At 47.3% G+C, this 13,958-nt stretch overlaps 1 protein-coding gene across 1 annotated transcript in view; it reads right to left on the bottom strand.

Annotated features, from left to right (window-relative positions):
* Positions 1-13,935, bottom strand: part of PTCHD1 (patched domain containing 1) — a 33,716-nt gene extending 19,781 nt beyond the window's left edge. The window contains exons 1-2 of the mRNA XM_041399837.1: positions 13,077-13,935; positions 362-1,022 (exon numbers count right to left, since the gene is read on the bottom strand). Coding sequence (XP_041255771.1) covers positions 362-1,022; positions 13,077-13,505 — 1,090 coding nt within the window. The 5' untranslated portion in view covers positions 13,506-13,935. The remainder of the gene's footprint in view (positions 1-361; positions 1,023-13,076) is intronic.
* Positions 13,936-13,958: the final 23 nt, after the last annotated feature.

Below are 13,958 nucleotides of genomic sequence, written 5' to 3'. Positions count from 1 at the left end.
CTGTCAGTGTTGCATAGGGACCACTGCAAAGGTCTCCCTCCAAAGCCAGAATCAAACATCCACAGAGAGGCAGCAGCTGGACTCCCTCGCTGCAAAATGCACGGCATTTGCACATCTTTGTTCCTTGCTACTGTACAGGCCCCACATCCCACAGCATTGTGCTACGCCATACTGGAGCCCCAGGCATGATTTTGACATCCAGGCACCATAAAAACAGCTTAGGAAAAGAGGCAGAGTGGATTTGGCATGGGGCAGTGCTGCAGGAATGAGAAAACAGGAACCATGCAGTGATGCTTGTCTGCTTGCTGGGAAATGCGTCAGGAAGGCACAAACACACAAAAGAGAGAGAGGAGATAGTTACCTAACATGACGAAGGGGATTCCCAGGAAGGTGGAATTGTATTTCCCACCAGTGAGATTGATGATCCCAGCAGCAGTCAGGGTGGCAAGGGTCACTGTCAGCAATCCCAGCAGGCCAAGCCAGGGTTTGCTGCGGACACAATCCTGCATGGAGCAGCAGAGAATGGCCAAGGTGACCACAAGGACCAAGCTTGTGATCAGGTAGCGTTCTGACACCCTGCTCGTCTTCTGGAAATCCTCCTTCAGCGAAGAGGAAGTGAAAGGATACATTTTGACTTTCCTGTTGGATTTCTGGAAAAGTTCAACAGTGTCACAAAAAATGGATTCCCACTTCTCTGCCACCATGTCATTCAAGGAGTTGATTGCCTGCAAGTAGTAGGTGAGCTGAATGGCTTCTGCAGACTTCACCCGGTCCTTGCTGTGCACAGTAACCCCACCGAGCTGATGCCCATTGTACACTTCCCTGCCATCCTTTAAGTGAGTAATCGGATAAGTGATTGCAAAATTAGTTCGATTAGAAGAACGAGCAGCCTTTAATTCCTCCAGTACATGCACTATGTCGTCCACTATGCATGTCTTGTCATTGTTCAGGATACATATATGGGCAAACGTGTAATTGAAACCAGGTCTTTGAACTTGGATCCTGGTCACTGCAGAGTGCAACTACAAGGGAAAGAGAAATCACACACGTTATTCATCAGTTCATCTCGCACAGCAGCAGGCAGAACGACAGCAGCTCCTCACCGCCGTCCCTTTTCTATTTCGTCTAAGAGACAACAACAAAAGTTCTGGTGACTGCAGTATTAATAGCACACTCATTGCAAAAAAAGAAAAAAATAGGAAACATGCATCAAACCAACAGTATTATTCCCCTGTGTCCTTTGCTGGTAACTCTGGTATAATGTGACGTGTGTATGTGCCACGTGCAGCTGCTGTTTGGCCTCTCTAAATAAGTAAATTCAACAGGTCCAGCTAAAGCCCAATCATGCCCAGGGACACTGTTGTGCTCAACTGCCCGGTCACCCTCTCAAGAGATCAACTTGAAGTACAGAAGGCAGGAGAGCACCGTGACCAGGTGTGCCACCTGTGCAGGATGCGCTGGCAGCCTGGCAGTGCAGGGGACCAGCACAGGCCACAGCCGCATGTGCTATGTATAGAGACCACTGGCACAGCAGGGAAAAGAGATCTGGCAATAAGTAATTTGCCCTCTTTTCTCCCCCCTCTTTCCCCCATCAAATCCTCAGCAGTCTGGGAGCAGGAAGCAATGGCACAGACAGACACTGGTTTTCTCTTGGTCTCTCTGAGTGGTTCTGTTAATTAGTGAGGGTCCCCTAACTTTAGGGTTTGTAGGTTATTTCTGGGTCTAGCAGCTCTTAGTGGACCTTCCCTTTTGTTTCTCATCCTTCTGAAATTTGCCATGCTTGAGCTCTGATCCCAAAAAGATTCAGTTATTTTTAAGCATCAGAAAGGCAGAAAAAATTACCATATCTTCTTGAAAAAATATAGAAAACTCTTGCAACCTTTTCTATTTTAGTCAGCATAGGAGAAACAATACATTCAAAATATGGCAAAAGAATAACCCAAATAGGCTAGGGTTACAATGTTTTCAAAAATAAAATATTGAATTTGCATTTGTGTATCACTCTGTCTGAAGACAAACCCTTTAAAAAATTGAAGATAGTGTACAGGAGAGCAGTAGAGCTTATACACTCTTCTGGGGGCAATGGAAAAATGTCTAATAATCCTGGCTAACCTCCTGTATCTGTTGAAACTAAACAGTTATAGTGACTTTTGTGTGGTATTTGAGACTTATTTGCAGCACCCCACCCAGCCACCCTTCCCCCTCCTAATTTATATGGTACTATCAATCTGATTGTTTTGTGATTACATTGCACACTCTGTGATGGGTATAAATTTAGTTATGTTGCCTCCATTCCACAGGATAATGTGACATCATATAGACAAAGATTACAACATTCCTATATTTTCATCTTGTTTCTCTAGCAGCTTGGGGGTGTATTTTTCCACCTTTGAGTAGTTTTAATTTTTTCAGAAACAACAGTTCAATACTGATGTTAGGAAGGTAAGTTTGAGACATGAAGTGAACTAACAAATCTTTTCACATTACTGTGAGAACACGATACCTGGCCGTGGTGAGAAGCAAAATTTTCCATTGTGATGGGAGAAAAAAATGTAACTGTTTATGCAACAGATTAGGGTCTTTTGCACAACTTTCTTCTGAAACAAATTGAAATGAAATATTTGCAGGAACATGGCAAAGAAATTAACCTCTATGGGGAATACTTCCCAGGTTTTCAGATTGGAGTTGTGAAGTTCCGCTGTTTTGGGGTACAAATTCTATTGTATGTGACCACAGTTTGGGAAAAATGCCCTGATTTACCAGATCAAAGACAGATATCTGATTTTAATTTTTGTGCAATGGGAGCTACTGAATGCTTTTCATTGACAACAGCTATAAAACAAGACGTCACATAAAGAAGCGCAGCTGAGGGAAACCAGGAGGAATAGAAGGAATTTCCTGCCTTTATTAGATTCACAATACAACTCCTTCAGAGAGGATCTATGGAGTGACACAATGCAGAAGAAACTAAACTGACATGCAACTTTTATCAAACAGTGTGTGTTGCTATTTACCCACCCTGCCTCACTGCAGCATTTTCTTCCTTCCACATCTGAAGCACTTTGTTTTAATATCTAGGTTATAAAATAACCTCATCTATTACAGCTACTACTTCATCTTTAGTGAAGGGCTAGAAGCTAAATGTCATACCTAAAATACTCCTTTCCTCTTGGAAATGATCATTTCAGGCTGAGGAGCTTGTCCTGCAGCAGTGGCCGAGACCGTACTGGGCTGGACCAGGCGCTGCGTGGGGACGACCTGCCCATCCCACCGCTCAGCAATGGGGTTTTGGGGAAGAGAGGGAAGCAGGCAGACAGCTCTGTGCCCTGGCACATCCTGGCAGCTGAGCAGCCCCAGAGCTGGCTGCAAGCTTGTGCAGTTTAGAGCAGCTATGAGCTTTGCCAGTGGCCACAATGTTTAGTCTCAAATTGGAGGCAAACAGCCAAAGAAGAGCAAAGCTTGCCATTCCCTCCATCCCAGCAAAGTATGCTGAGAACCAGCATGCTCAAGGATTCAGCACTAGGAATTTTGACCCAGACTTTCCTTCTCAAGACAAACACAACACTTTATCTGCACTTTTTTCAGCCCTCTGCTGCCTCAGTGCAGGGCAGGGGTGTGCTGCATCATGGCTGCAGGCTCTCTCTCCTTTCTCCCATTGTTTGCCTGTGGCAACCTGTGAGCCACAGGATGCTGCCTCCTCCCTGGTGAGAGCTGCAGTCCCATGGCACTCTCCTTTCTGCTGCCATGCTGGGAATTCAGCTGTGGCCACACAGATTTTTCCACCCATCCACAGCCCCCAGTCATAACCCTGAGTGACTGGCTTGCACAGAAAACAGAAGCTCCAAGAGCTTAAAAGGGCACATCCTGTGAGTTCAAAGGATTGCACAGTCTGCAATTTGGCTTGCCTATGGTACACCAGGAGGTCCCCCAGGAAACTTCAGTCTGATGGTAAAGGCTGTTGTGTGATGGGGACAACATTAGCAATATGCTAATGCATAATGCATATTGCACTCCTCAGTGCAGAGGATTCTAATAGCAAGTAACCACTGAACTCGGAATAAACCTGGCACCTAGTCCTGGGACAAATGACTGACTACCAGATCCTCATTTATCCAGCTGTTCTTATCCTTACTGATCCTATTAGGAGAAAGGGAAATTTAAAGGAATAACAAAATCTGAATGAATGGTTCTTCTTGAAGGGAGACATGCACTGCTTGCTCATCACTCCCAGCTTTTTCAGCTAGCTAGCAGTGCAAGGAACCAAAAAGCAGCTCACTGCTGAGATGCCAGAGCACTGCAGCATGAGAACTGCACAGCACCACCTAAGCTCCCTCACCATAGTGGCACATGGTCCTTGAAAGTGTTCAGACATGAAATAATAACATCCACTTCTTCCTTCTGCCATTGTTTAAACAGTGACCATTCCCTGGACTTCCCCTCTCCCTTCCGAAAATGGTATTTATGTGTCCTGCACCACCTTAGAGATTTCTAGAAGTGTTTTCCTTTAGTCTTTAGTCATTTGCATTTGGTAACATCTTGGTCTTGGTCTTTGCTTACTTTAAGTCCCATGCTCACTTGGTTATTTATTTTAGACAGAGAGGAATGATGGCTTCAACATCAAGACAAATCCCTTTCAGCAAATATCTCCAGATGAGGGCTGTACTGGTCTCACACCTCCCCACCAAGCCATGTCTAATCCTGTGGCACAGCTAACAGATGAGAAGTGGTGAAATTGCACTTCCCTGCCAGCTGGTTCTGTCCATGGGCCCAGGAGGGGATTCCAGGAAGCAAAAATCCTTCCACTTATCCTGGGCTATGGCATTTGCACCAGGGCCTCAGAGAGCCATGGCTGGAAATTCTTCAAACTGTTTTATTTTTGCTGGTTCTCCTATCTCTGCCACCAGCACAGGAAGACAGGTGCTGGGAACCAGAGCCCCTCAGTAGGGTCAGTTTGGGTGCCCTGGAATGGCCAGGGGCAGTGGGCTCTATGAGCCAGCTCTCCACTGTACAGAGCTTGGCACAACTTTCAGCAGGGCCATCAAAGCTGAGCCTGAAGGCAAAAGGGTTGTACTTGGAGATGTATGGTCAGGACAGAAAGGAAAGCTTGTTTTAATTCTTAAGTCCCTGCAAAAGACGCAGGAAGCTACACGAAGGAGTGAGAAAAAAACCTGTACCCCTTTGCTTTGTTGAAAAATCCTTTAATTCAAAAGTGAGAAGGTATTGCCAGAATTTTGTTAATTTAATCAGGTAACAAAGAAGTCTGCAGCCTCCCTGTGAAGGAAACAGATCCCTTCCCAGCAGGGATGGGTTAGAAACTGCTGATTCATCTGCAAAATGGTCCAATCCCAGAAATCCTTTAATCTCACATTACATAATTTCCTACCTCAATCAAATCAATGGGCAAAGCGGATGAGGACCCAACCACCAGTGCCCCATTTGGATCTCACCTTGCTGGTGGCACAGCTTTGCTCCCAGCAAAACTCCACAGTGACAGCCACAGCAAAAAGCAATGGGACCATTCAGTCTTTAACAAGCTCCCATGCCCAGCTCATGAAAACACATCCTGACTCTCTTGGAAGCTGGGTCAGTCACAGACACCGTTTTTAATCATAAGGATGTGTACAACTACCTCCTGCTTATCATATATACCTCAAAAATATGTTTGGTTTTGCTGCTGAGCAGTGATATGTGGTATTTATAGAGGACATAACTCATTGTAAGGACTCGACTATACTTTGTACTTGACATACAGTCAATGAATGGCCAAGGAGACAAAACTAGCTGGATATATGGATGTCCTCCTGCACTGCCAATGATCTGGCAGGCAGACGTGTTTTATTCTCAGGAGCACCATCTTTGCAAAGCCGTATTACTTTGTTGTTGCTGCTATTATTTGACTTATTTAGCCTTGCAGTCTCCATCTGATGGTTCAAATCCAATATTAGCTTTGCTCTTCAGTGTTGCCACTCTTAGAATATTTATGCTGTCATTTTCACCAAGTCTGTTTTTTCTGAGTCCTGGAGCCTGAAGTATTGTGATTTTTAAAAAAATCACAGCTTTCATTAAAAAATAAAAAAAGAAAAAAAAATTCTAAACATGTGGTTATGCAGGAAAGACTGAGAAGGCTCTGAGCTCACTACCTATTACTGTTTAAAATTTTATCAGTGTTTTGGGTTCAAGACTGAAAAACTAGAAAGCAGGATGAAGACAATAATTTTAAATATACACTTCATTTTTATTAGAAGCTGGTTTACTCTTTTAGTAATTTTTACAGGTAACTTGTGCCAAGGAAAATGAAGAGGAAAAAATGCCTTTAATGGATAGCTATAAATTTCTCCACTTTTTCTATGATCTCAGTAATCTCTGGCATTTCATACCTTTGCAATGTACTTTTTTATTCACGTCAAGAGGTGGCCTCAGTCAAAACGTAAAAAGGTTATGAGAGGGAAAAGACTTGCACAGCTTCCAGCTTAATTTACAAAAAAAATCCCCACTGTGGGTTCTGCAGATACGGGCAGAATTAAACTTTCAAGAATGCATTTTCATCAGAAGGTGCAGAGAGGGAGGGCAAGGGAGCCCCTGGCCAGGGCTGTGCCCTGCTGTCAGTGTGAGGCCGTGGGTCCAGGGTAGGGGCTCAAAGAGGGGGTGGGCAGTGGCCTCCTGACCATGCCAGCCTAGCAAGGGATGAAGAGCGTGCACACAGCCAACGGAGGGAGCCAACAGATCCTAATGGCTGGGAATAAGCATTAGAAGTCACAGCTGGAGAGCAAGCAGCAAGGATCGCTATGAGTAGTTTGGCTCTTTTTCTCAGTCCTACAATCAGGTTTCCTGAAGAGATGCTAAGATACTAATTATGCACGGGATTTATTTTTGCAACTAATTTTTTCAGCTGTCCAAAACACAAGGATTTATCTTTTCTCCAAACATTTTTCAGAAAAATAAAATCTAAAAATTGTTCAAACTACAAGCCATCAACTGAGGGACAACTATTAGTGCTGGAAGCGGCAGATGTGCGTACATTTACATTTCCATCTGTCTTCTTGGTAGCTACAGAAAATCGCTAGATATGATTTTTCTTTTCTAATCTGAAGAGGAGAAGCTTTTCTAATCAATACCATCTTAATTCTGACACCTTGTAAATCTGCCTGAATTTGTTCCGCCAAGAGAAGGCTACTCTGTTTTTTGGGCTGACTGCTGCTGGATGACAGGACACCTGGGCAGCAGAAACCTCTCCGCGCAGCCTGGTGTGCGGCAACAAGATCAATTCTTCATGATGGGAAAAAAGAATAAAACTTCGCTTCTGTGTATGACATTGCATCAGTTCCACCACGGGTGGCTTTCTCCATGCACTTCAGATGTCTCCATGAACACCCTTCCATCTTTATACTGCTTCTCAGGGGGCTCTTGCCAAGCAGAAGCCTCAGGAACAGCCCCTTCTGTGCCGCAGGGAAACCTTAATGGCTGCAGGTTCACAGCCCACGGTCTCAGTTAACAACTCGGCTCCTCCTTCTGTCTCTCAATATGAAAGAGGGGGTTCTCTGGCTGTAAACCCCAATTTAAATGCAGGGCCTTGGCACAGATTTTAGGAAGAACAAATGTGGTCAATGGGGAGGTCTGGCAGCTCTCCCTCAGCCTTGTGACACTGCCTGGGGGTGGCCTGGTCTCGGTGGCTGTGATGCACAGATGTCCCTGGCCTCTGATGCCTGCCCTGCCCACTCGTGTGCTCTCCCTGAGGGGTGATGCCCCCAGCACACACAACACATCCAGCCACCTTCTGAAAACACCTGTCCTCCATGTGTTCTGTTTGCCAGAGGGGAAGCAAAGTTTGACCTTCCAAGGCAGGAAAGGCAAGGCACACGGGATGCTGGGCATTCTGAGCACGGGCTGCTCGGCTGGCAGCAGCGCAGGGTGGTAGGAAGCATCACAGCACGGAGTGAAGAAGGAGCGAGAGCGGAGGGGCTCCATCCTGGCTAGTGCTACTGGAGCAGGGCCGGGGGCTGGTGGGCACCAGGGGGATGTGATCGTCCTCCCAGGCACAGGCAACTTCAGGACTTCTGCTCCAGGCACTGACCAGTGCCTGCGGGAGAGACCAAACCCTCTTGCCTGCAGGAATCACTCTGAGGAGCTGCTGCTGCTGACACCGGGAGCTCAGGGGGGTTTCTGCACACACTTCCACACTGTCCTTGCAACGTGCTATTTACCTTCCCTCTTCCTTGGCTGTGCCTGGATCTTACCTGCGTATCTTAATTCTCATCTGTTTTCGCATAAGATACATTTTAGCCCTGCAGCATTGTGCTGCTATGACAACAGGCTTGCACTTCTGCTGCTTTCACACCCTTGTTTTTCTTGTATTAGGACTCTTCCCCTCATCTTACAGCCTTGCTCTAAAGACATGACTTCATCCTTTATTTTGTTTTCAGCAGAATGCACTGTATGTTCTACTGACTGTTTCCCAATAAGTGTTTTTAGTGCCCAAGCTACCCTGAGAAGGTGGAGACCTACTGCATCCATTGCTAGATCCACAGCTGACTTCCTGTGTCCAGGCATTCAGGAGTAGACAAAAGTTTCTAAAAAAAGGGTACCTTGCGTTACTCAGGATTGCAACAGACCCAGCTTTCAATCACTTCACATTATTTGGAAATAATGGTTTAAGTGTGCCATGTTTGTACAGCAAAGCAATTGGGAATACCACAGACAAGGGAACGTGGTTACTTCTAAACACGGTTGTTTCCTCCACGAATTTCCTCACACGTACAAAGTAAGTGAGGAAATCCGTGAGGACCGTAGACAGAACGTGCCAACACACACGTTAACAGGAACAGCATAATTAAGGAGCAGAGAGAGGAAATAAAACCCTAACAAGTATGAGGTCTGCAAGATTTTTAAGCTAAATTGTTTCGTTCTGCAGCAATCAGAAGTTATGAAGTTCTCAAATAAATGTGTCCTTAAACAGAAATACCTGACCTTACTTAATTTGTGTGTACAAATACATATTTAGTCAGTTACCTAGATCAAATAACGGCCAGTTTATGAGAGAAGCAATCTGTAAGCACTACAAATCTGTAGTTAGTAAAGGTTTCTTTAAGAAAAAAAAACCCCTGTCATCTACAGATTTTTATAGAAGGAAACTGCAAATACAATCCCCTTCAGTAAGGCGTGTTACATTTCAATCCCTTCTCATCTTTATGTCTTGACATCTTAAGTGGAGTTTTTGCCCAAAAAATATTTGTACTGTGTTATTGTTATAAACACAGTAATGGAAATGGAAGAGAGAATATTTTTCTGAAAAAAAAAAGGGTAAATATTTAAATTAAAAAAGTCTTTGGTATGGTGCAGTTAACTCACTGTAAGAATACAGGAATAAACAGAATCAGAAGGATTGGTGTCTCAAATTCTAAGTTAGAATGTATTTTCTGAGGTTCAAAAATCTGTTCAGGTCTGTATTCCCAGGAGTTTGTGTAACTTTAACCTAACAAGTCTCTCACTGCAAGTGAAAATATCACCATGAAATGATAGAGGGGCTGCTCTAACACTATTTTTAGGTGGGATTCTAGGTTTTCTTAGAGAATTTCTAAAGACTTTATATAATCATCTGAACCTCTGCATGATGGTCCACACCAAGTATCCCAATTATTTTTGCTTTTCTAAGCACTCATGGAAAATACAGGGGTAAAAACACACTTTCTTCAATTAGGTGTTTTTACCTCCTACCTCTGCCTCTCAAAAGACAAATCTTGAGGAAGAAACGTCCTGCACAACAACAGCACAGGATGCCAGATCCCTATGCTCAGCTATAGAGCAGGTACTGCAGCAAGTAAAATTTCATTATTGTCCTCCCACAGTATCTCAGTTTCAGGATGCATCTCCTCCCTATCTGAGATTCTACGAAGGCTTTTTATTGGAACACCTATTCAAGAACAGAGACTGAGGATATGTTTAGATTTCTCCCTTCTGCAAATGACTATGGCAGCTAGAAATGCAATGTTGGGATGGCAGGCCTAGGATGGTGTAAGCAATTACAGAGAGCTATGGGAACGATGGATAGAGATTTACACAAAAATAAGGAATAAAAAAGTACTTGGCATCGTCTCAAAAGCAAAACTGTTCTACAAGGGAGGCACACACCTCTCTGCTAAGGAGGAGGGACCCTGTGTGGAGCAGCTTGCACGTCCTGCAGGACCTGGGGCTGTGCTGGGAGCAGGCAGCGTGGCGCTGGCAATGTGCGCTGGCAGCGGGAGCCCTCCAGCAGCTCCTGCTCGGGGAGCGCTGCCTGGCCCTGGGCTGAGACAGCTCCAAGGCTCAGCCCTGCCCAGAATCCCTTCCCAGCCAGCAACAAGGCATCGTGCAGCACACAGCCGGGTAACGTGCCCACCAGGAACTGCACTAAGCTAAGCAGAGTGTTTTAGAGATGTCACCATAAGAGTCATTTCATTGAGTAATGAACTGACTTGGATGTTAGACTGAGTAACTTTTGACAGGACCGTCTATGTTTCAGTTTCAACCGCTTGGAGTCCAAAACTTTGTATCCCTTTACTAAGGAACAGTAACAGAAGCTGACTTCTTCCTCTGCCTAGATCAGGGAAAATCCCCTTTCCTTGACACTGACTAGGGTAACTGTAGCTGCTCAAGGCTCATTCTTTTCCCTCTTTGGCAGATGAAGTGGGTTATGGCAGGTAAGCAAACCAACAAGATGTGCTGCAAGAGCATCCAGCATCTGCCTGGGGCAGCCACCCTCCTGTGTCTCCCATCCTCCTGCTTGTGGGTGGAGATGCAGCAACAGCCATGTGGGAGGAGCCAGCGTCCAACCTGACATTTATTCCAAAGCAAAACCTCTCCCTTGGGGAGGTCATCCTCCAGAAAAGGAAAGATAAGCAAAAGCTGCCATGGAGGTTCTTTGCCCTGCCTGTGCTTACATGGCAGCTTCAGAAATGTGAGTGGGATTTACTCTGTGGTTTCACCCAGGACACTTATTTACAAGCACAGTCCTTTGAGCTGGTTGGCTCTGGACTGCAGCTGGGGCTGCCTTTGCTCCCTTCTCCCTTTCATGCAACCGAATGTGTACAGGAAAGCCTTGATGGTCACCTTTTTCCTTCTCCTTCCCTAGGTGGGCCCTGTCACACTGGGTGATGTGGGCCTGCATCACCACAGATGTAACAATACTGGGAGCTAGGAGCCCTCCCTCCTGTTTTGCCGTTCTGTGGCCCATGGGATGGGCTATCCACAAGGCTGGACAGGCAGCTGCCTGAGCCTGCCTCTGCCCAGAGACAGAAGCATAATCAGGACAAGGAACTTAATCCATTCTACACAAAACATACTGGAATTAACTAGATAAATAAAGAGTTGGAAATAATGCATCATACATGTCTGACAATGTCTAAACAATCAAATGGCAATGGTATTCATTATCTCACTAAAAGAAAAAGAAGAATTTTTTAGTGAATTCTGTCTATTAAAAATGAGGCTGTGTTAAATACTGAGAGAACTTTTTAAGTTATACCTCTTTTGCTGACGTGATAAATCTTATGCAGAAGTTTGCCTGCAGAAAGATTCTGAGTACCATTTATTTGTGTGTCACTCTGCTGTTGATAAAACTACAGATCTCCAGAGAAAGCAGTACAGAGAAAAAAATCCATTATCATTATTATCCTATGACTGAGTAAATGTGCACATACTGGATGCAAATGCAATTCACAGTGCAAGAAAATGAAGGAATGAAAATGATTTCTCTGGAGTTTTCTCATTCGCCAGTAACATTGCTGTTACTGTACTTAGTGAGTCGACACTCATTAAATGTTTGCTCATTACTGTTGGGTAATATGTCAAAAAGAAAACAGAAAATACTGTGTGGCTTTGTATCACAGTTCTGTATGAGCCTATAGTGGAAATAAAATATAAATAAATTCACTGTAACAATTATTTAATTGTTTAGTAAAGAGAGAGGTCTCCCTGAAGTCTCTTACAATAGGTGTTTGCATCTGGTTTTTTCATTTTAGAAGAGACACTCCTTGAAGCGATAAAGAAGAATTAACATTGGCTTTTATATGGGCTGACAGTTTGACATTCAGAGGGAAATAACCAAACCAATGCTGAAATCTTTTGGGCTTCCACAAGGCAACAGCAAAAATGTGCAGGATTGAGCTAGCCACACCTCTGCTTATTTCCAAATCTTCCTTTCCTTTTTCTTGAGTGAACTTGACCCTCTTAACACTCAAGTTTTTGCATCTATCATCCCTGTTTTTCTTTCCAGGATTGTTCAAAACTACTGGGGCATAAACTAGAGTACCAGCTTCAAGCAACGCAGGTTTCTGACATGTTATGATATATAGCACAGTGAGATGTCCTGTCAGATTGTGACTCGCACACTCTGTGCTGCTCAAGTGGGAAGATGCTGCCCGCTCTAACTTGAACCGGCAGCACAGGCTGCACCATGCCTGCAGTCTATAGCTGGGCTGGATTTTCTCTTCATCTATGAAACCGGTGGTGGTGGGCTGGGAGTGGAGGGGAAAAAAAACCAACCCACTAAAAATAAGCTGCTGAGTTATGTCATTTGCCTTGATGAGCAGTGAGAAGAAGGTTTTGCGCTACTCCTCTCCATGCAGAAGTGCAGTCCAGACAGAGCAGCAGCCCCCCAAACCATTCTCGGCAGCCTGACAGACTGGTACCTAACTGTTTTTGAAGTTTGAGTTTATGAAAGCCCGAGACGCCCTAACTCGGGAGCACAACTGCCACGAGAGTAGAGACACCAAAAAAATTATTTAAGCAAGCCAGACTGCCCTTCTCGCTCATCCAAGGCAAAGGGGGGGGGGGGGGAAAAAAAGGGAGGAAGAGAGCGAGAGAGCGGAGCCCGCGGCGCGGGCGGGGAGCGCGGTGCCGGCTCCCCGCGGCGGGCTGCCGTCCCAACTGTTGCAGGGAGGTGACCGGGGAGCTGCGGTGGCAGCGCCCGTGCCGGGCGGGCAGAGCACGGCATGCGCGGGTGGGTCCGTGCCGGCGGGCAGGTGCAGGGAGCGGGGCGGGATGCGGAGCGCCGGGCCAGGCGGGGTAGCGATGCTGGGGGCCGGGGGACCCGCCAGGGTTACCTTGAGGATGAGATCGGTGTGGTGCTGGTCCAGCATGTTGGCCTTGCGGAAGGAGGTGATGATCACCCGGCCGTACCTCCCAGGCGTCTGCAGGTCGGAGTAGAGCCGGTGCTTGGAGCGGTTCACCGGGAAGAGGCTGTCCACCAGGTTCCTCTCGATCTTGGCCAGGCTGTGCGTGGGGGCCAGGAGGTGCTCCACGCTCTCCTCCACCTGGTAGCGGCTGAAGCTGGCGCCCAGCAGGATGGAGATGAGCACGGGTGCCGAGGCGAAGAACACCGGGTGGCTGGCGACGAAGTGGCCGAGCCGGGAGAAGGACGTCCCCAGCCCCCTGTGCAAGACCTGCCGCAACATCCTAGTGCGGAGGGCGCGCAGGAGAGCGAGCGCCGCGCCGGGGCCCCCGCAGCTCCCCCACGGCCCCCTCAAGACCATGGGGCAGCCCCGCCGGGCGCCGCCTCCCCGCCGGCCGCGGCTGCGGGGGGCCGGGGGCCGCCGCCGCGCGTGTGCGTGTGTGTGCGGTGTGTGTGCGCGCCCGCCCGCCCGTGTGCGTGCGCGGGGCGGCTCGGGCGCTCGTCCTCCCGCAACGCCGCCGTGCCCGAGAGGAGTTTCCCAGCCCCTCGGTGCCTGACTTCCCAACCCGCCGCCCCTGGCCGCGGAGCGGCGGCGCGGACCGCCGGGGGGTGTGTGTGGGGGGGCAGCCCCGCCGCCGCCCCGCCGCGGGAAGGGGAAGGGGCAAGCGCCGCTCCCCGCCCCCGCCGCGGAGTTTGCGCGGGAGCGGGGCTGCCCGCAGACTGCTGACTAATCCCCCGGCCGCGGCAGGCGAGGCGGGGCGGGCGCGCACAGCCCTCCGCGGCGCCCCCGCCGCCGCCGCCCTCCGCCCAGGGG

The sequence above is a fragment of the Onychostruthus taczanowskii genome, unplaced genomic scaffold, assembly GCF_017590055.1.
Source record: "Onychostruthus taczanowskii isolate IOZ18803 unplaced genomic scaffold, ASM1759005v1 scaffold17, whole genome shotgun sequence".
NCBI classification, from domain to species: domain Eukaryota; kingdom Metazoa; phylum Chordata; class Aves; order Passeriformes; family Passeridae; genus Onychostruthus; species Onychostruthus taczanowskii.
The sequence above is the reverse complement of the archived record's forward strand: the minus strand, read 5'-3'. Positions and strand labels throughout refer to the sequence as shown.